At 26.2% G+C, this 23,462-nt stretch overlaps 1 protein-coding gene across 1 annotated transcript in view; it reads left to right on the top strand.

Annotated features, from left to right (window-relative positions):
• Rbp6 (RNA-binding protein 6) overlaps nt 1–23,462 on the top strand; it is a 967,859-nt gene that overhangs the window by 820,301 nt on the left and 124,096 nt on the right. Inside the window, exons 7-8 of the mRNA XM_075364169.1 lie at nt 7,140–7,224; nt 20,920–20,952. Coding sequence (XP_075220284.1) covers nt 7,140–7,224; nt 20,920–20,952 — 118 coding nt within the window. The remainder of the gene's footprint in view (nt 1–7,139; nt 7,225–20,919; nt 20,953–23,462) is intronic.

The following is a 23,462-nucleotide window of genomic DNA, read 5'->3' as shown; positions in this document are numbered from 1 at the left end:
CAGCCGGAATTCGGTTGGTTATGTCATGCCTATAATTAGGGGTCCCCAGAGGAGTCCCCCCCCCCCCGGGACTCCGGTCTTTATGCCTCGCCTCTAATGAGGAACCCTCAAAGGGATTCCTCACCGGAACTACGGTCTTACCTTCCCCCCCAAAGGTGCTACAAGGGAGTCCCCGCCCGATTGTTGATGATGGGACGGCGGATCCTCCCACCCTTCCCGGACGAGGCTGTCCGGGAATGAATTAGCCTCTCAATACACCGAAAGGCAAAATTCGCACATCCATTTTTAACACGTTCACCATAGTTTCCACTTTAATGTAACTATTCTATATTTGACGGAAAGTAAAATAATTTTTTTTTAATGAAAGAAAATTTTTTAATTTTATTTTAAATATCGTGGTCTGAATATTTTTCATTTATTTTTTTTTAAATATTGAAGTGAAAAATAATGATTTCATTACCAGATATTTTAAACAGCTATACATGTTACAGATTATCATTTCTATCCTATAAAACACTCGTAGATAAAAATAGATAAAATAGTACACATTATACAGAAGGGGAGTTTACTAAATTGCTTCATTTATATTTACTATAATTTTTTTTTTATTTAATGTAAAAATTTATTCATCGTATTACAAACAATTTTTTTTCAGAAAACATCAAATGATTTTTAAATTAAAAAAGTACCTCAATGGATTTTATTAAAACCAAATATTTTATAAATTCCAATTTTAATTTAGAATCGTATTAGTTTTCGGTGTATAGAACGATATAGTTAAATTCACGTGCTGAATGATTTGTAATAGTATAAGGGAAGTACGTTACTACTTTCCCTCTGATACAGATTGATCACGTGTTTTGCCAAACATCACCACCATCTCCTGTTTCCCTTCCCTTGTACTCCTATTGCTTGGAAAGGACTAGATTGCTTGCATATTAACCCCATCAATTCCGTTGTCTGGACTAACAGAATCCCTCACCCAACACCACCGTTCCACTTTCTCATCAGTACTGTAACCCTTTTATCACACATTCTTTCATTACCTTTCTATAACTGTTTCCATTTCCGAATCAAACGCATTACGGATTTACGTTGATCAAAAACTTTTATGAAATGATGAGGAATTATAATGTGTTTTTATACCATGAAAAATATAATATCTGTAATATAAAATCCCACTTTATTTTAAATAAAGTATTTTATTTTATGTTCATGGAGGATAAAAAAAAATTGTTATTTATAAGTTTCACAGCCCTCATTTGGACAATTTACAATACCTAGGACTTCATTTGGACCGTCACCTAACATTGAAAAATCACGTGAGAGAAAAGAGAATGCAATTAAATATAAAGCTTAGACGGTTGAACTGGTTGTAATAAATAAGACACATATTATCTTTAAATAGCAAATTTTTGTGTAAGACGTTTTTAAAGCTAATAACGGCCCACAGGATACAATGTTGTGGTACGGAAAGCAATAGCAATATCGAAGTCATCCAAAGGTTCCAGAGCAAAGTGTTGAGGAACATTTCGGAGGCGCCGTAGTTTGCGAAGAACAAAAAAATCCACGATTACTTAGGGATGCCATCTATTCGTGAAGAAATTCACCGACTAAGTTCAACATACTCCTTAAGATTAACCCGCACGAAAACTATCTGGTTAATAACCTTTTAAATGATCTTGAAGATGTGAGACGACTGAAGAAGCTGCATGTATTGGATCTAGAGGTTGTTGTGCGTTGAATACCATACTTTTCTTACTGAAATTTTTCGGATATTATTTATGAATTATTTTAATTTATTAATATGAACTCTTTTGTTTTGTTATTTTTTAATTAAGTTTCGTAGTTTCAAATTTCTTCTTATATGTGCTTTATTAGCACATTAGTTTATATCTGACCGTATTAATTTGTTATATAATTTTATTGTACTCTATAGCTATGTTAAGTTATGTTACATTTTTACATTTTTGTTCTTAAAGCAGTTAATTATAGTATTGTTTGTAGTTTATTAAGCTTAGTTATATTTTTATTCGTTATACGTTTTTATTGTATCGTACTTTGTTTAAATCTTTATACTGTCCTGGAAAGTATCACTGGATGTCTCCCATTATTAGTTTGTACAATTTACTTATACTTTCATTGTTCAGGAAATTGACTCCAAATAAATCAACCCACAAAAAAATTTAAATCAGCTGATTTAAAACGAATTAAATCGTTGTAAATTAGCTGATATTGAAGTCGAAAGTTCCCAGGTTCAAATTAAATGCTAATAAAGGTAGTTGCTTTTATACGGATTTGAATACTATATCGTGTTGTTCTTTGATAATTGGGTTCAATTAACCACACTTCTCAGGAATGGTCGGCCTGAGTTTCTTCAAAACTATACATTTACTGGTAGAGATACATTACAATTACTGATAAATCTTTAATAATTTTAATTATTGATGCTACTATAAATAAAAATATGAAATGAAAAGAATAATAAAAAATAACTGATTTCTTTCTCTTATACTAGTGTAATAGCTGTCATCAATTCCAATGATTTTACCATAAATTTGTCTTAACTTTATTTTTAATTAACTGTAATCGCAGACAATAAACTCATAATTATAATCAAAACTTACCCCAAAACCTTTAGTACGTGACAGATTAAATATGTACTTAGGTGCAATCTTTTCTTTAGATAACTACTGTAATGCTGTAGTGGAAATTTAATAACAAAAGCAATAAAAAATATCTGTATATAAAGTAATAAAATTAAAATTATAAAATAAGAAGTCTATATAATAGATGTTTCTAGCAAAAAAAAAAACAAAAAATTATTTCCAATTCTTTATTAGGTAGTGAAATTTATAAGACGTAGTTAAGCTAATGATTTCGTCGTCCGATACAAACAACATAAATATGGAACACAACAAACTAAGTAAGGAAAATTAAATTAGCGAAGAAAACATTGTAAAGACAAGATGATAAAAGTGTATGGTTGAAAAAAAAACCGATAATGCGTTCTCAAAGAGGAATGGGAATAGAACATATCATACGAAGGAAGAGAACGGTATGTCGGAACGAGCGTAGCAGTGAGTGGTTAACATGCCAGAACTGTCGTGTCTTCTGACAGAAATGTGATATATTAGTCTGATGACGTCACAAGTGCGGGCATTTCTCTCACTCGCTCTTACCCTTCCTCTGATTGATGATCCATTGTTATTGTTATTGCGAGAAGGCCCGACTCGGAATTTGTCAAATATCACAAAACATAACGGATACATACGTATAATACGGTTCAAACACATATACACACATAAATGTGAAACTACTATGGTCAGTTTTCAACAATGGTTTGACGTCCTTTAGTAAAAGAAAAAGAAATGAGTTCCTATACATTCCGTATACTCTATCTTTCTCTTTTTGAAATGATATTAAGCTTTTACCAAAACCGCCGTCTCATCAACTCTTTTCGTATACTATGCCTCACATCACCTGATGAGAGATACATTCACATTTCATACTTTGAAAAAACGTTGGTTAATATTATTTTTCTATCTTTATTCTACATATTTTAACATAAATGGATAACATCATATTTTATATAATGGTTTTAGTACTTTGTTTTCTGTCAAAACCCAACTTTTATTAAATTTCTCTTTGACATCATTTATTATAAAAATTAATTACGATAAAAAAATTGACTAATGTATGAATATCTAAAAAAACGTCTTAAGAGAAATAGATTGTTTAAACTATTTAGTTTATTTCGGTGCTTTAACTACTTATATATAATAATGCATATACTGATACAGTACTAATAAATTAATTATTTTTGTATTAATTTTTTGTTAGTAGACGATTAGATTATTCTTGAATATTAACAGAATTTTTCACGCAAAATTAATATGCGTGGTTATGACTTTGGGCTAAGCGAATCTCTACACTTTTCATACGTACATGTTGTATACCGACAGTTAAATTCAACTGTTCTTAAACCTTCGTTTTTTGTTAATTATTTAATTGTAGGAGGGTCATTCAATAAGATGACACACATAGCTGTTGAGGTGAAACAGATGGTAACAGGATTATGATACTTTCAGAGGAGTAAGAAAGTAACTTTGCTGGCCTCCATGGCGCGAGGGGTAGCGTCTCGGCCTTTCATTTTCACAAAAATTTGTCATTTCATCTCAACCTCAGAAGTAATACATAATGGTGGTTCCGGAGGCTAAAAAAAAAAGAAAAAGTTAGTAATCCTGTGTTGACTTTTGATCTGCTTTTTGAGAAGAATTGTTTTGTTTATAACCTCAAAATCCTTTTTTCGATGGCGAATCTTCTTGAATTTTACGAATTTGTTGAAATGCGTACAGTGATCCGTTTTTTCTTTTTTTGCTTTCCGAAAGTGAAAAACTGGTTATCATTTAATTTCGTATAACCATACAATACGGATAAAGTTACATGAACCGCAGAAATTTTTATAGGAGAGTAAAAATATTTAAACACAGTTGAACTTCGGTGACTGACGAGCACCGTTCTGGACGTCTAATTGAAGTTTCAACTCCACAATATGAAACACTCATTGACTCTCTTATACAAAATACAGACGGATTACAGTTGAGATTGTAGCTGAAAAATTATTAGTAATTTTTTTTTCAGTTCGTATTATTGTCATTGACATGTCCAAGTACCATAAAACAACGGCAAGATGGATTCCAAGAGAGTTGACATATCTCCATAAGGAGAAAAGACTTTTCATATTCACAGAGCTAAAACAAAGTGAAAAGCAGAAAAGTGATGCACTCATGTATTCCAACCTGTGGATTTAACCATTATGAACCGGAATCAGAGAGACACTGCATGGAGTGGAAGCACATCAGTTTACCTGTCCAAAAAAATTTCGAACCCGACCATCAGAAGGAAAAATCATAATGACAGTCTTTTGGAATGGAAAAGACCCGTTTTTCGTCGATTTTCTTGAATATCAACTAACAACAAGCAGTCCATATACTACTGTCACATGCTTAACAACAAAGTGAAGCTAGCAGTGTTGAAAACACGCCATGGATCTCAGTGCAAGGCATCATTCTGCTTGACGATAATGCCCCCGGCCACATATAGCTCAGGTAACTCGAGAAAGCAAAAAAAACATTACATCGGAATGTACTACCTCAACTTCCAATACAGTTCTGACGTAGCCTCATCGGATTTTCATTTGTTTGGTTCACTCAATGAGGAACTACGAATTAAGAAGTTTAATAGCTTTGACAATGTCAAAAACAAAACGGTCAAAAACAAATTTCAAAACGTCCAGGCACATTTCTTTGCGGCAGACATAAATAAGCTGTTCAGTGATTGAATAAGTGTATCAATATTGCTGGAGATTATGTTGAAAAGTTAAAAAAAGTCGCTTTGATTAAATAAATTGTTTCAGTTCTAGAGCAGTTTGTGTCTTTAATTATTGAATGACCTTTGTATATAAACCAGTTTCAAGTTTATATCATTTTATTCAATAATACGTGAACCAATTCAATGTTTTGTATTTTATCTTTTCAAATTAATATAATAATAAAAAATTGAAAAAATAAATGCGATATTAAAAACAATAAAAAAATATTAAAGAAATAGATTCTTTCTGAAGAGTACTTATTTTATGTTCTGCAAAGAAGCAGATGAAGAATTTTTTTGTAAATTTTTGGCTTCATGGATTTTAGAAATAATTGTTAAAAATAAAGAAAAAAGTATATATAGAACACGAATACTCTGAAAATCATTTTTATTTACATACTCTTCGTGGTTTTTACCATACAGAATTTTTTTTAAAATCTCATTAATCCTATACAATAGACAAAGAAAAGAATTAAAATAAAAAAATCTAACGTAAAAATAATCTAACTAAGCCGACTATTGTGGATATTTAACAAAACTAGGAATTAATTATTTTAAATCACTTAACTTCATTAAAATTTAAATGAATATAAATATTTTTTACAGTGGCATGCTCTATGTAATTATTTCTATTTAACTATTAAAGAGAAAATTTATGAGTCAACATAACTAAATCTGGTTCTTTTCCAATAGTTTGAACATTTCTCCTTGTATCAGCAGATTAATAGTGAAATAATTACATGTAATTTTTGTAAAATTACGGGGAATAAAAAAAGTATATATATTTATTATTAAGTTTAAACTGCAATATGTTAAACTAGTGAACAATAAGCTATCACTTCCATGGACTAATCAGATGAGTATGATATATATGATATGTAAATAAGGTGCAGTCTTGTATAGACTCAGGCCAACCACTCCTGAGTTGTGTGGTTAATTCAACCTCAACTACCAAATCACACCGGTATTCACTGTCTAGTATTCAAATCCATATAAAAGTAATTAACTTTTATTAGAATTCGAATCTCAGATCCTTCGACTTCTGATATCATCTGTTAAACAAGTGGTTTTGCGATGATGAGTTTTACCACTAGACCGGATCAGTCCGGTGGGCTGATATATAAAAAAAAATATCATAATCGTGATTATAAACGTAAGAAAAATAAATGATTACTATTTACAGTAGAAATTAACGGTTTTTATAAATAAGTACATTTTATTTAAAATCAAATAAAAATAAAAAATGCTTAACTCCTGTTAAAATTGTACAACAGATACAGGTTTTAGAACTACGTTCTCCTTATTGCAGTTACTGTAGGATTAATAAAATATCAAAAGTATTATTATTTGTTGCGCTGTAAGAAACGTAAATAAAACTGACGGAGCAGTCGGTAATGCATCACGTAACGTTTTCAACTTGGCAACGTCTGACGATGTTGTTGGGTGTACTCACTATAGAGTTAAAAATTAAGCTCCGCCTTCATCCCCCGTTAGTTTTTATACTCAGTCTAGTTTTGTTATTTTTAATAAAACTTTGTTCCTAAAATATTGAACTATTGGATATAATTTTTTTTCTGATAGAAAGTATTGTGATAAATATGGAAAATTAGATATTATAGTGTTTGAGAAATATTTCTTGAAATGTTATCCAATAAATGTTTCACGGTACGAATGTTCAGACGTGAGATCTGAACGGTCAGGAAAATTATGGATTTTTGTTGTATAGATTCTGAATTTATAATAACGAAGTTAAATATGTTTTGCAGGTTGAATGCAAGAAGGCACAGCCAAAAGAAGTGATGCTGCCAGCGAACTTGGCGAAGACACGATCGGCAGGACGCGGAGCATACGGTGAGTTAGTAATGGTGAATCCGACGGGTAGTGGACCAACTGCTTCTGGGACTGCCTCAACGGCAGCCACTTATCGGTACACTCCATACCCCCTGCCGACACCTATAGCGGCATCCGCAACTCCTTACCTGCAGTTTCCTGCCCCACAGGGCACCCCTTCGCTGTATTCTGTCACTGGGGCCATGCAAGCAGCCGCTTCTTGTAAACGGGTATTTGCTGCAGCTGCCGCTGCTGCAGCGGCCGCAGCTCTTAGACCTCCTCCCGCACCGGCTCCACCACCAACACTTACTTATTCTATGACTGATCTCCTTGGTGTACAGGGTCTTGATATGTCTGCTTTGTATCACCCTACTATACCAGCTGCTATATCCCTCTGACCCGTCCTTACTCCTTTGCCAAGACCTCAGTAAATATCATAAAACACAAAATGAATATATTTACTGAATAGACATAAAAATTCATAAACAACATATAGTTGCACAAAGATTTTTTATTTTTTTTAAAAATAAACTTTACATATTTTCCTACATTTTCACAGGATCATCGGCAATCTATTTTTCTTCTATTATAATATTTGTTATAATTACTTTTCAAATAAATGTATCGCTAAAGAATTTAATTTCTTTTAATAACACTAAACTTATCCTTTCTTACGTTTTTTTTTTTTTTTTTTTTATTAAACTTATTAAATTTTTTTAGCGCCATTATAATTTAATTCCAATTTCAATCTATTGTGATATTTTTGTCCCCCTTTTTGGACTCAATTTTTTATATTGTATCAGTTTTAAGTCAATACAAGGTTAAGTGTTTAATTCCTATTCATTTAATTTTTCAACTTTCACCATTTAATCATTAAATAGCACCAACTATTCGTTAATTTTATTTGAAATATTTATTTTTATGTTTATTAATTATGTTACAGATTCATTGTAACTAATTTTGCAAACAATATTATGATTAAATTTCTTAAAAACTATTCATTTTATCATACATTTCATCATACATGATTTATTTTATTGTTTTTCCCCTTGATGACATTTAACGTATAATTTTTATCGTGAAATAATTGTTTTTTTTTATAATACTGACGTCAGTTTCTTTTATTATTTCATATAATACGATATAATTTTACTGTTTATTCAATATATGAGTTTCATTTTGATTTTGAAATAAGAATTAAATTAACAGTACTACTAGCCCCTAGAAAAAAATCGCGTACCTTTATAAGTTTAGATTTGAGAGATTTTTTTTAACATGAAAATATAATGAATTAATTTTAATTTTGTTTTATAAATATTCAATTCTTATTGTATTGATATATGTAACTTTAATTGTTAATGGTTATTCTACCTCTGTATTATATAGTTTTTTTACATTAATTTTTTATCATTATTAATTATTCATAAAATCTTTCCATATAATATTAGATTTCTTTATTTTTCTATTATTCTTTTATTTATTTATTTTCTTCTTTTTAATATTTAATTTAATTTTAGTGAAATCTTTCAAATTATTTCATATTAATCCAATTATATTATATCAGTTCAAAGAAATGTTTGCATTTCAATTTTTTTTTTTTTTTTTTTTTGAGTGTCGATTGAGGACCAAATAAAGTAACATTTTATGTTTATTTATCTTTCTTCTTAGCATTTTCTTTCCTAGTTTTCTAATAGTTATTCATTCTTTCGCTTTGTTATTTTTTTCTCTCTCCTAACCTCACGTTGTTGAATTTGTTTCTTTTATCTTTCCTTATCTTGGAAACTCTTGAAATCTCGAACCAGTTTTCTGAAAGTTGTATCCTGTATTATTTCTTCAGATATTTTTAGGCCTTTTTGAATGTTTGAGGTCCATTTATTTTCGTTCTTTTTTTGTCTGTTCGTTTCTGTGAACCTGTTATCATTTATTCTGGCTTTTTTTTCTGATGGAATCAGACATTATCTCAGTTTCTTTGTGTTTGTAATGATGTTTATTAATTCAGAATTTGTATTCGTTTCATCTATATTTATTGGTCCTAGAATTTTTCTCAAGATTTTCTTTTCATTATTTTCTATTAAATTTATTTCAATTTGAAGATGCATTTTCATGCGTACCTGCTTCCGGTTTGTTTACCGTATTTTAATCCCTGATTTTGCTTCTTTTTTTTAGTTATTAAGAATAAAAAACATTTTTAAAAGTCTTCTTAATTATTTTTATCGAAATTTAAACCCCATAAAAAATGTATTTAATTGTTAAATTTTAATTTTATTTGCTATATTTTTCATATTAATTTTCAATTTATTGGATAAAATATATAATAAATGTAATATTAAGTCGCATTTAAAGTCATTAGCGACTTATCAATGTAATGTAACTTTCCCGGTAAATGTGTAGTCTTGAACAAACTCAGGCCGACCATTCCTGAGACGTGTGGTTAAACCCAACCACCAAAGAACACCGGTATTCAAGAACCTAGTATTCAAATCCGAATAAAAAAAACTACCTTTATTAGGATTTGAACTTGAGAACTTCGACTTCGAAATTATTGCTATTAATAGATTATACTTTGCACTAAACTTATAATATACAATAATTTTAACTTTATTTTTTATTTTTTCCGTATCTGAATAATAAAACTATTAAAATGTTACATTATTTTATCACATAGATAGGTAAATGCACATTCCTTATTAATGATATTGCCTATCTTAAATATAAGTAATAAAGTACAATAAAGAAAGCCAAATTTATTATGTTTTAGTTTAAACTGTTTATTTAAATATTATGCCGTGAGAAATTTCTGTTCCTACCTGCTCTATTTCCATCTAAATAATAAAAATATAATTTTCATAAAAAAAATAACAATAATGAAATTGGCTTAACTTGATTTAAAAAGTAAATATAAAAAAAAAGAAGAACTATTCATTTTAAATATATTTTGGTAGTATGGACGGAGAAATAATAATATTCCCCTAAATTAAAAGTATAACAATATTTCTTTATTCTCTTTATATTAGTAAGGAATTATAGGTTTGATGTACACGTTTCAAGACTATACGAAAAATGTTTACTCAAATAGTTATGGACTACTGTTAAATAGAATTTTTTTTGTAAAGAAAAAAGAATCTTTAACATATCAAATACCTTATCTCTTAGAAGTAATTCATTTTATATTTTTTCAGTATATTTATCTTAACGTTATACAGAGTGACCCGGGAGGGCCAAACTTAAGTGATTGATTTAGGATATCAGTCCAAAAAAAGAATTTATGTAAACAACCTATCTCACTTCATTTTCCCTTTAACTTCAATTTCGAGTTTTTTTTCAATAAAGATTTATGTCTTAAGAAAGGATTAAGATATATTAATGACATTTGGTGTACAAGTACCCGACAACATTTTCTATAAAAAGAAATAAATTTGAAAATTTAACCTTTCTAAATTCTAAAATCGCGGCCATTTAAATTTTTTAATCAATTATAACTCCCTAAATAATATTATTTTTATTGAATTATTTTTTATTCGGTAAAATGTTAAGCTTTTAATTTTTAACAAAATGGCTTCTTATTTGTTTAAATCGGTTGATAAACAGCTTATATATGGCTGAAATTGTTAAAATGAATTCCAAAAATTACGTAGCCTGAAATTTTATATATTCTAGTAATAGAAGTTTTTTTTAATATAATTAGATTTAATTAGTAAAGAATGTAAAAACAGGCACAAAATTCTCTAACGTCATAATTTTGATATCCATTTTCACAATTTCAGTCATCTCAGATATTTGTCAATCGATGTGAACAAATCAGGTGCCTTTTTTCACAATAAGAACTTAATATTTTATTTAATAAATTGTATAATTCGACAATTAATACTCACGGAACTATTAATAACTAAAATATTTAAATGGTCGTCATTTTGGAATCTACATTTTATACGATTTTAAAATGATTGCTATTTTGGAATTTACTGGTAAAATTTTCATATGTACAATAAATACATCATTAAGATATATATCTTAATTTGCTCTAAAAACTAACTTTTTATTGAAAAATTCTCAAAATGGCGGACAGAGGAAAAATGAAGTGATATAGCCCTAGCCCTCTTTTTCAAATATATATTTCGATTTTGATTCATCTGTCTGCAAATTATTTTTTCTCTAGAACTGACACATTTTATATTTTTCTGATAGAAGTATTTGAAACTATAAATTCAATAACTGGAAAATGATGATTGTTTCAAAAGAAACAGAAACTTTCTTTATGTTTCATCAATTTTGGTATAACAGTTATTAAATGTATTATTTAAGAATGCTTTCAATTATAATTTTGTTAAGAGATAAGAATAAAATAAAATTCCACTAAATTAAAATAATTGTATAATATACGTTGGTCTAAAATCTTATAGTTAACCTTTCGAATTATTACCATGAAAAAACCATAATTAAATTAACAACTTTATAATTTGCTTTTCGATGGATGTGTTTTATCGGACAATTTTTTATTTCGACAGTTATATATTATTGGTAATACTGATATTGGTTCCAAAATATTTTGCAAAGCAATAATACACTTTTTTCGTATCTCGTTAACTGTACATTAATAACCTAATTTCCAACTTCATGAAGTGTTAATAAATTCTTTTTTTAAATATTATTTTGTAATTTAATAAACCATAGAAATCATTAAATGTTTAGGTTAAAATTTCAGAATCGTACAAATCTTGCCTTCATTTTATTCGTAGTCTAGTCGGAGTCAGTTCCTTTCTTAGAGAAAAAAAACAAAACTTAGAATTTTGTTGTATTCCTAGAAAACCTAGTTATTTTTAGTAGTGGAAAGATCATTTAATACATAGTAATATAATAAAAAAAAATGAAGACTGTGAAAAACGCCTTATCAGACAATTTTTCGTTTAGAAAAATAAATTAAATTAACGTGGATCAGAAAATTTATTCAAAATTTTTCCCTAGTAGTTCAGAGTAAAGGTTTAGAAAATAGTTTTAATAATTTCGAATATCTCGTTTAATAAAGAGTGAAGGTATAGATAAGGTAAATAATGTTTTTACTCTAACAATTTACCAAGATAAGTATTTGTAGAAAAGATTGTATTTACGGGTAAATTTTCTATAAGTTTAGTTGTGCTTATACAACTAACATATTTCTTCTTTGTATACAGATTTAAATCAGAAATAAACATTCTGAGACAGTAGATCGATTTAGATTTATTAGTTTAGCGATAAAAAAAAATCTTTTAATAATAATAAATTTTAGTAAAATTCGATTAGTATTAATCATATTTAAATAAAATAATAAAAGAAAGTAAACTAAAAAAATATTTTTTTAATCTTAATTAATATCTGTGATTTATCGCATATCTTAAATAACATAATCTTTTTTTTAAACTTTGATAAAAAAAATGAATTATGATTATACTTTTGTTTTTTTTTTTTTTTATTATTCACTATTACGCCTTGCATGGTCCCAAAATAATTCAAAATAATCTTATTTGGTTTGTTCTAATTTTTATTTTCGCTTGTACTTATTACCACATTGTTTTTATTTATATCATTATTATTATCATTATAAATGTTTATTTCTTTAAATAAATAATCTTCAATAATTATTTCACCTTGATTTGAAATATTTATTAGTAGTCACAAATTATTAGTTTATAATTTTGTAAATACATTTTTGAGTAAATTATGTAATTTTATTGAGCATATATATATATATATATAATATTCTGCAATTATATATAGCACTAAATGTATTAGTAATTCATTCTTTTCTTCTCTTTTTTTTTGTAATTCCAACTGAAAATAATTTTGAATTTATTTTGGTATTTTTATGAGTTATTAATAATATTATTTTGTACATACGTTATTTATTAATTTTTTTTTAACTTCCATTTTATTATTTATTAAATGTACTTAATAATTAAATTATTATTTTACATATTAAAATGAAAACATATAATACACAGGAGATATAATTTTTTTTTTTTAAATTTGTTTCCAGCATTTAATAACACTTTTATTTTTAGCTTTCTGTTTTATTTCCAACTATATATTACACATAAATTTATTTGAATGATAAAAAAATATATCATTCATGAAATTTCATAATTAAAATAATTTATTTATTTTTATGGTTATTTCTTTTGTAATAATAAAAATATATAATGTATAACAGTGTATTATATGTAGTTAATTAATAATTAATCAATTTCTATCCTTTCCCCCTTTTCGATATTATATTAAAAAATATAAATATATATGTGTATATATAACATATAATTGATAAAATAATATAAAGTAGTTGGGTAGATTTTATTGATTTATTTTAAAAAAACACAAATTATAATTTTTTTAAGTTTATTTCTTTTGGAAAAGATGTAACTGAGTTTCAGATATGTGTGCAGAATATAACGTTCATGTTCTACAACAATTAATCACAACAATGATTGGTCAACGTTTTGACGTAAGTTATGCGGGGACTTTATTAATAAATTAAAGGAAACAAATGTTTGTAATAAATAGTTTCTCGTACATCTATTTTTTTTCTATATTTTATGTTTTTGGTATATTAAATTGTATGAATGACATGCTTTTTATACATGTATTTTTTTCTTAAATGTGAAAATTTAGCTTAGATTATATATATATTTTATATAAATATATATTTAGTGAGAAAATAATGAATGAAATATATTTTGCTGTGTAGAAAAGTTGTTAATATTTATTACATACTAATATTTATCTCTTTAAAAATATAATTATATATAATAAAATATTAGATAGAAGTTTATTATTCCGTTTTAACTATTAAATTGTAATAAATAATTAGTTCATTATAAAATTAACATAGATTTTTTAGTGCTAATTTTACTACTATCTCTTCTGCTCTCTAAAAAAAAAGGAATATAATTATTATTGGAATATAATAAAAATCACGTTGCAGTGTTGAATTTTACTTTTTTTCAGTCTATCACTGCCATAATGTGTTATGTGAAATTATTGTAAAATTTTGAATTGTTAATTTAGAAAAAGTAATTAGTTGTTTTTCTTTGTGTATGATAAATTTACATATTGTAGAATAAAGAAATCAATGTTCATAGCTTTGCCATATTAAATATGTTAATTATATTTTAGATAATATCTTTATGGGTTGTTTAAAATGGTTATATGAATTAATTTATCAATTATTTTCCCAGGATTCTTCCCTTTATATTTCACTTTTACTTTCCTGGAATCATAAAGCTATCTTGCAAGACGGAAAGTATATTAAAAAATTGGGTATTAGGTTTTTTACATTTCTCGACGTTCCACGATCCAGGGACCCGAACAAACAAAAAAAGGGGAGTTTGTACGTACGTGCGGTATTTACATGTATTGATGTGTTTGAAGCTTAATAACTATTGATTGGGCTGTTTTGATAAAATCTGGCACAGAGACTCGTGTATATAGGGCAGTTTGTTGGTAAAACTTTGGGATCAACATCTCCAGGGAATGGAATAGATAGTTTTCTTGGTGTCAATTTTTTTTAAATTTTACAAAAATAGCCCTACTTTATATTAAGCTCAGTACATGCATGCATTCTTATCTTACCATTTAAAAAAAATATTGCCCCTTCACCAAAAATGGGAAAATTTTTTTATTTATCACATATTTTTTAATAGAATTATTTTTAATTTCTTCCTAGGCATAATAGTATTGCAAGTGATCCAAATAAAATACTTTGGGGGCAATATTGGTGGTAGGAGAACTGATCAAAATTTAAAAATATCGATTAACTTTTAGGTAACGTTTTTTATGTATCTATTTTTCCACTACATAAGAGTAAATAACCGATGGCAGGAAAGTATAACAACTTTGTAGTCAGCTTTTTCTTTATTCGCATAGCATATTTTTTTTTGTTCATTCATTCCAGAATATCTTTATTTTAAATTCTATTTAATATAGATTATAGTTAAACTAAAATATCTTCTTGACTTGCTAAAATTTAATTGCGGATATTACATAATACACAATTTAGTAGTAGTTCGAAATTATTAAAAACAAAAATGTGTAAGGGTTCAGAAATTAGATATTATACCAATGTAATTTCAGTGTCATTTGTAATGAAAGGACCCTTTCTATATTTTCCTATTGTTTAAATATAACCTGATCCATTTATTCTCACTAAGTGTTTATAATAACATTTTTCTGCCCAAAAAGGGATATACTAATTTGTTGCTTTACAAGTCTATTTCCAGTATTTTTTTTATAGATGTGATGCTTATAAATCAACTAAAGCACCATAATTGCCCAGGCAGCTTATCTTAGAATAATTATGTTCATTATGTAACTTATCCCCTATACATTATATATATATATTTTTTTTTTTAGTAGTTAAAGCAAAATTGATAATTTTGTTTTTTACTTTAAACTATTAAGCTTGGTATAAGCTTGTTGATATTTTCAAGAATGATTGTGTAATTTTACAAGATGTGTTCGGTTTCCTGTTTAACTGTTCCTGATTATCTATTACTATTAAAATATGTGCAGTTAATCATGATTTTGTATAAGCATAATTGTATACTATAATTTTATCATTCCCTTATTTTTTTCCGTTACCTTTATTTAGATCTTTCTTTATGAAATTACATTTTTATCAATTTTTTTTTTTTTAAATAACCGCAATTATAAATTATATAGCTATGAACATTTATTTCTGTAGCATATAATTAATTAGTGGTTAAATCATATTAATGGTAATGAGGATAAAAATTATTAACATATCTGTGACAATTAGGAATAAGTATTTAATTTTTTTTTAAGTAGAAACGAACAGTATTATTTAGGTGTTAATTTTGTTGCTAGTTCATTAGTTTAAAATACTAAAATTTAATTGTAGGTTACAGGACATTCTTACATTATCTTAGATCATTTTTTTTTTTTGTACGTGTAACGTGTTTTTAATGGATTTTTTTTTTAATTAGTTACGATACTGTGATGTATTTCTCTAAAAAATTAATCATTTTTTTTATCTTTTTCCAATTTCATCTTTTAAAATATTTACCAAATCAAATTTTAATTGTCCCTGGATGTTAACATTTTATATAATAAAATCTTTACTTGTTTTCATAAAATCAAGTAATCGATTTCGTTTCATAATTTCAAGTAATCAAATGCGATAAACCAGAGTAATTTGGGTTTTTTTTTAAATAAACAAAGCAATCAATAATGTTTGTTCGTTTTTTCATATTTCATCAAATCATTATGATATTCATATTCAATATAAATAAATTAATCTAAACCATTAAAAAAAATTACACTAAATTTCGCTTTCTCATTCTTTTCTAATTTTTATTTTGAACACCTACGTTTGTACATAAACTTAAAGAAAAAATTGTTACATATGAAATATTGATGTCTTATTACATATTTTACCTGATTATGTGTGTATATTTGTAATAATAAAAGTTAATTTTTTTTTAAATTAATAATATATAAATTATCAAAATATATTTCATATGATAACATATTAAGTAATTATTAAAAGATATTTATATATATATATATTTATGTATTATCTCAAATGGCATTTATGAAATATACTTCAAATTATTAGGTTCTAAAGAACATAATATTCTTCATACATATTTTTAAAAAAAACAGTATTCCAATTTAGAGACTTGATTTATTCAATCTATTAGTGTTTTAGATAGTTCTTTTTTTGGCATATTTATGTGAAATCAAATAAATAAAAATATTTAGATATAACTTTACTATTATAATATTGATATTAATAATTATAATTAAATTATTATTATAACAATATAATGATTTATTGCCATGAATTAGATTAGATTGGTTATTTGTTTACCAGATAGTTAGGTATGAATCATGTTTCTGTATTTTATATAAGCATCAGTTTTCAACTAATATAGTCTTAATTATATTTTAAATTGGTGTTTATATTTTAAGAATTTAGCAAAATGGTGTCAGTTTTTTTTGCAGTTAACAAAATTACTTGATTTTTTCCTAAAAAGGTGAAGATGAACTGTCGTAACATAGTACTCCACTCTTGTAGTTTTTATAAAAAATAACATTTATCATCACTAGTTATATAATCAAATGGATTGTTTACCGTCCATTTTATTTATAATTTTTTTTGAAAGTTAAAAAATTAAATAGCAACTAAAAAATAATCGTTTCGTAACATAACTGTCAAAGGAGACTTCTTAGTCCCACCTATACTGTCATAAAAATTAATGCTACTACGTTCATCTCGTTACAAAACTGTAAAAATTTTACTTTCTATACTGGATCGTAGTCAATTTAAATATATTACTGAACGTATCTGTGTAAAAAAAAACCACTAATAGAAACGTCTAGTAATTCAATTACGTTAAATTATAAATATTTTTAGTCAAAAACGCATCTATAATTATTTTTTGAATAATTAAATAAACCGATGATTTCCGTAATTTTTCTTATGATTACATTTCATATTTGTTAAAGAAAAAGCCTTGAAAAATAAAGAACTCTTCCACTGATTATAGTTTATTTTTCATTTTAAACAATAGAGAATTTAATTTTCATATGATAGTTAATCTACATTTGTTCCTCAATTAATACGTCAGATGTCAAACTACAGAAGTATGTGTTAAATGTGTTTGTAGTTAATCCCTTTCCCACTGTAAGTTTATAAATAATAATTTTTTTGTAATTTAATAAAGAAACTGACATCATTAAAGAAACTATACATAATAAAAAAAGTTGTGATTAGATTTTTTTTTGTTTTTTTTAATTTAAATTAATAATTTTGTTAGAATTTTCAGTGACTCTTGGTGTTGTACAGATTTAATATATATGTACATAAATGTATGTCTAATAAATAAAATTAAAATTATTATAACAGTAATGTTTAAATCAATAAAATATTTTTTAACTGCTTTAAATTTTATAAAATAAAAATCGAATTTAACTTATTAAATTTATTTTAAAATCAATAATCAATAGAGTGACTATTACCAAAAGTCATTGATTGTGTAATGTTTGGTTTTATGATTGCTTGCTGTCTTTTTTTTTTACTATAAATTCTACAAAAATTTAGTTACCATGGTAACAGAAACGTTTTAATGTATAGGCGACTTGTTGAAAATAATTATTTTTGTGTACAGCCGCCTTTTTATAAACATCGAAATAATATTCTGTTAAAAAAAAAACAATAATTCTGGTTTAATTAGATAAACGAAGATATGGGAATTTTTCCACAGCGAAACACGCAAAATTGGATACATAGTGACTGAAAATTAGTGGTTAGAACAGTTGCCACATTTTCACTTCCAAGGTCCAAGTGTCAGTCGCTGTATAACGCTCTCTAATATTATTGCTTTGCATGTGTAAGTGAATAATTTCTAACGATAACACTTTAATAAAAAAAGTATAATCTTTTAAAGCAAAATTTCTCGCTATAGTATACTTATGGGAATTTAAATATAAATTTTGAATTTATTTATTTTTTGACAGCAATCACTCATAATATTTTAGTATTATATTTACATTTAAAATTTATTAAAATTCAGTGTATTCTAAGCCAAGTAGTGAAACTAGTCAATTTTATTATAATTATTAAGTGGACATATTATAGAAGGATTTTTTATATAGGTATAATTTTTATTGTTAATGATTTTTGTTTTTTTTTTTTTGTTGTTTTTTCTCAGAGGTATTTCTTAATAAATGTTGCAAAAATTTATATGTAAAATATTTGTTTTCTTTTTTATTATTTTTTTTTTTTGTTTGTTGTTATCAAATCAAATTGCTTTTTGTAGATAGTAGATTGTAGAGTAGTTCCGTAGAAGTAGGCTGCAAATCCTTTCTTTGCCTATGTCATTGTCATTCCTAACAAAAAATACAATTTTACATTACTAAAAAAACAAAGAATTTTTTATTAAAATTGTTTCAGAATTTCATCGTCGTCAGTTACTTAAAACAAAAACAAAAAAACTTGATGAAGAGTTTTATGTAAGTTTTAAACATAATTGTTGAGAGAATTATAGTTTCAATATTAAATTTTTTGGAAATTTTTGATTCTACTGCTTTTTTTGGATATCTCAGATTTTGGGCCTTTGCAAAATTTTAATTGTTTACTGTTATGTTAAAAAGAAAACTTAAAAACTCAATGCTAATTTGTGATTCAGTGCCTTTTTGTTTTCCTTTTTTTATTTATCGTTTTTTAACTTTTCTTTGCAGTATTTGAAAATATTTTTGTTTTCTTAAACAAACAGTGCATTGTTGAAATCTATTTTTCTCATTTTTATTTTATTTTATTGATTGATATAATGGTGAACTTATTTTATATAGTTTTTTAACGAAAATTGTGGAATCAATAAAACCCTATGCAGTTTTAAAGTAATTTTTTTCTAAAATCATCTACTAATAGAATGATAGTACAAAATGAGAAGAAAGTTATGTATTTTGCTATGTGTATGGCATACAGTTTTTTGTAGCATTCAAATGTTAGTAGATATGTCAAAAGATATTTGTTCCCTCTTGTATGCGCAATAAGACATTATTTTTTATGATTTGCGCATGCGATTTTCAAATTTGTTAGAGTATATTATTGAAATTTTTTCTAATTATTTTTTGCCAGATAATTAGAAAACAGATTGTTAATTTATTGGTTAGAATAGATTGCGTTTCTTCTTAGTATTTTTTAAACAGTTAATAAATAATTCGTAAATTAAATGTTTGATTTAGAAATTAATATTTGTATAAATTTTTGTAAATTACCAATTGTTCAGCTAAATTACAAGCTAACAAAGTTTTCTCTTAAAGCATAGGAAACGTTTTATAATTTTTTTAAGTATGTTACCCGCTCTACTAATGAGCGGATAAATTTTAAATTTCACATAACTGTTAACTACAAATTTAATAGCGTTTTTAATTCAAAATTTCTAATTTTTCTTTCATTCAGACCCTACTAGTTATTGTGATTTTTACTTAATCATGAAGGAAACACAGGTTTTTAAAATAAACGTTACTTACAAAATCTTATGCACTGCATACATATTGTAAATCTTAATGTTTTTTTTTTTTTTATACAAACAAAGAATAATTGTAACGTTAGTTTTTTCTAGCATTAGATTATACAAAATAAATTTAATTTCATATGAAATCAATAATGATTTTCGTCTTTATAATTTTAATTTTATTTTAAGTATTTTAATAGTTATATTTTTGTATTTTTTATAGTTTAAAAAAATTATTTTAATACATTAGCGAGTGGTCGTACTCACATATAATTAGATAATTGTAGTACATACCTTCTTTGACTTTTCTGAAAATTGTGTAGTATAGAAAGTTTTACTGCACTTTCAAGCTTTAATATGCTTTTAAGCATGGTATTTTTCACTATCGCTTAAATATTTAATTTTCATTTATTTATTTTTTATTGCTTAAATGTTTAATATTATTTATTATTTTTATTTAACTATATTATGTGCTCTGAATCACTTCTCTTAAATATATATTTAATCGAAATAAAATAATTAAATATTTTAATTAAAAATATAAATGAAATATATTTTTAAATAACATTTTTTCTTTTGTACTTATGAAATTTCATGGAGTGTTTATATACACATTTATTTTTAGAAATAAAATATAAATCTAATATTTTTATTTTACATTTTATTGCATATTTAGTAATTGTTTTTGTTTTTTCTTTGATTCTAGATTTTATGTGGTCATTGGGGGCTCTACCTGACGGTGAGTATATAATGTTACGCATTATATTAAGTTTTTATTTATAGTTTTATACGCAAAAATCTTTTTTTAATATTGTAAATACAGAGTATTCTAACTCCGTGTTTTTCTATAAAATTGTCAAATGGATGGGCGATGGAGTAATCTACCAATTCAGACGGGCGTATTTTTATCTTTCTTTTTACCTCTCTTGCCAATCTCTCACACAGCTCTCTCTTTTTCAAGTTGTATGAATCGACAGAACTCAACCCTCTTTACCATCATGTATGCATATACTATTTTTATACTATTTTCGGCGTTAAACGTTAAATAAGCTGTTCTTAAACTTCGATCCCACTGTAGGAACCCCCCTATATTTTAATTGAAATATCCCGAAAAATGTCCCTCCTAATTTTTTATGGAAAACCTGATCCAGGTCTCGAAACATGAAGGCGAATAGTCTGGATTCATCCGAATTGGTAGATTATTCGACATTATATCAGTTACAGTAATTACAAGAAATTGAAGTTAAAAATAAAGCAATACCTAATAATCCAAGCATTTTTGTTTCTAACTCGTAAAAATATTACAATTTAATATATTAAAGATACCTTAGGATTAAACACATATTACTGATGCTATATCTGAAGATTTATGCCAATTTTTCTCCTTTTTTTGTATAGTATGAGTAAATTTTTTCAAAAAAGCTACAGAAAATCCGGGAAGATTTGCAAAATTGGATTTTTTCAAAATCTTTCCTAATATATGGTGACTTCTTTTTTTTATCATTGGAAAATATATTGGATTGATTTTACTTATATTGATACGTAGTATTTGTCTGTATAAATTACATCTAGGGCGATTTTTAGTAAAGATTTCAAAGAAAAAAGTACTTAAAAGAAACTTGCATCAGTGCAAACAGCATGTGTGATAAATATCATAAACAATTGATTATTCATAATTGTTAAGTGAGAAACAATCTTTTATACAGAATGATCAAGAAGTTCCTGGAAAACATTACAGTCATAATTCTCTGATTAATATTATAAAAAATGTTCAGATAAATACGATTGAGTTACACTTTACGAAAATATCGTCCTTATTTCTTTGTTAACGGTAAAATGAGACTATATTGATATTATTGAATCGTAATTACAGGGCACGGGTATAAAAATATTTTTGGGCCAAAATTGATCGTTTTCCGTATTTCTTTTACCTAAAATTTTAAAAAATGGATCCCAAAACTGTATAACTAATTTCCGAAAAAATTGTGTAGTTTGTGCTCTTATTTCTACTACGACGGTAAAATGAGGATATACTGAAATCCGTAAGATAAATTATGGACCATAGGGATACAATTGCGTTTGCACATTAAATTAGTAGTTTGACGTCTTTTTCAACCAGAACATTTATTTAAAAATGGATCCTAGATCCATTATATCTTCTGGAATTTTCGAGAATATTGTTTAGTGTTTAGTTGCATTTAAGATGACAACAAACATTAATTTTTTTCAGAATTTAAATGTGTACAAATTTTTATTATAAGGTTTTATTATTTTTCTTACTGATCATTTAATAATGCAAATTCACACCAAATCTATAAAATTGTGTTTTTTGATTGAAATTAAAATTATTGAAAATACAGTTATGGGAAACATATTAAACCATAAACTTTTTCCCAAATTTTTTTTTTTTTAGTCCGAAGGATTACAATATAGTCCTGCAAGCTTATATGGTAAATTAATCTTCCAAAAAAAAGATGGAGTAGAAATTTTATTGTTGGATCTCCGTGGCGGAGTGGTATCGTCTCAGCTTTTCATCTGAGAGCTTTCCGGTTCGAATCCTGGTCAGGATAGTATTTTTCATATATTACAAATGGCCATTCACATATTTCCACATACAATGTTCTCTGTAAGCTTCCGTGGTGAAATAATTCATCAACCAAAAACGAAATTAAAAATCTGATTTGGTCACCACATGACTTCCTTGTACCCCTATTAAATTAAATTATATATACACATTTTTTTTAAAATGAAAAGTGCATAAAATTTTATTTCATTAATAACTTCATATATTTTTTCATATTTTTTTTTATTGTTATTGAAGATTGTTGTGAAAATATTTGTTACAATCAGAGGTTAATAATTATTAATAAATCAATATATTTAAGTTAAAGAAAAAGGAGATAAAGTCTGATTCGAACCGATCTGTCTTCCCCTTCCAAGATACAAATATTTCATTAATTAAAGTTTTATTTGGGTATAACTCTGGAACCAATGAAAATAAATACCACTTATGATATATTGCTGTAAACCTCTTAATGAGGACTTATTACTGCAGTTAAGAGAAAGTCCAAAATTAACATTTTTTTGGAATTTTGGGCTTTTTTTGGACACTTTTGGTTCAGTCGATTGCAATCATAAGGTAGGGGAGGTGTACAAATAGATGTTTCAACATTCCTAAATCCAAAATTTCAACATTTTACGACTAATCGTTTTTGAGTTATGCGAGATACGTACGTACGTACATACAGA

The sequence above is a fragment of the Lycorma delicatula genome, chromosome 4, assembly GCF_047948215.1.
Source record: "Lycorma delicatula isolate Av1 chromosome 4, ASM4794821v1, whole genome shotgun sequence".
Lineage (NCBI taxonomy): Eukaryota > Metazoa > Arthropoda > Insecta > Hemiptera > Fulgoridae > Lycorma > Lycorma delicatula.
This window is presented reverse-complemented; position numbering and strand designations above follow the sequence as displayed.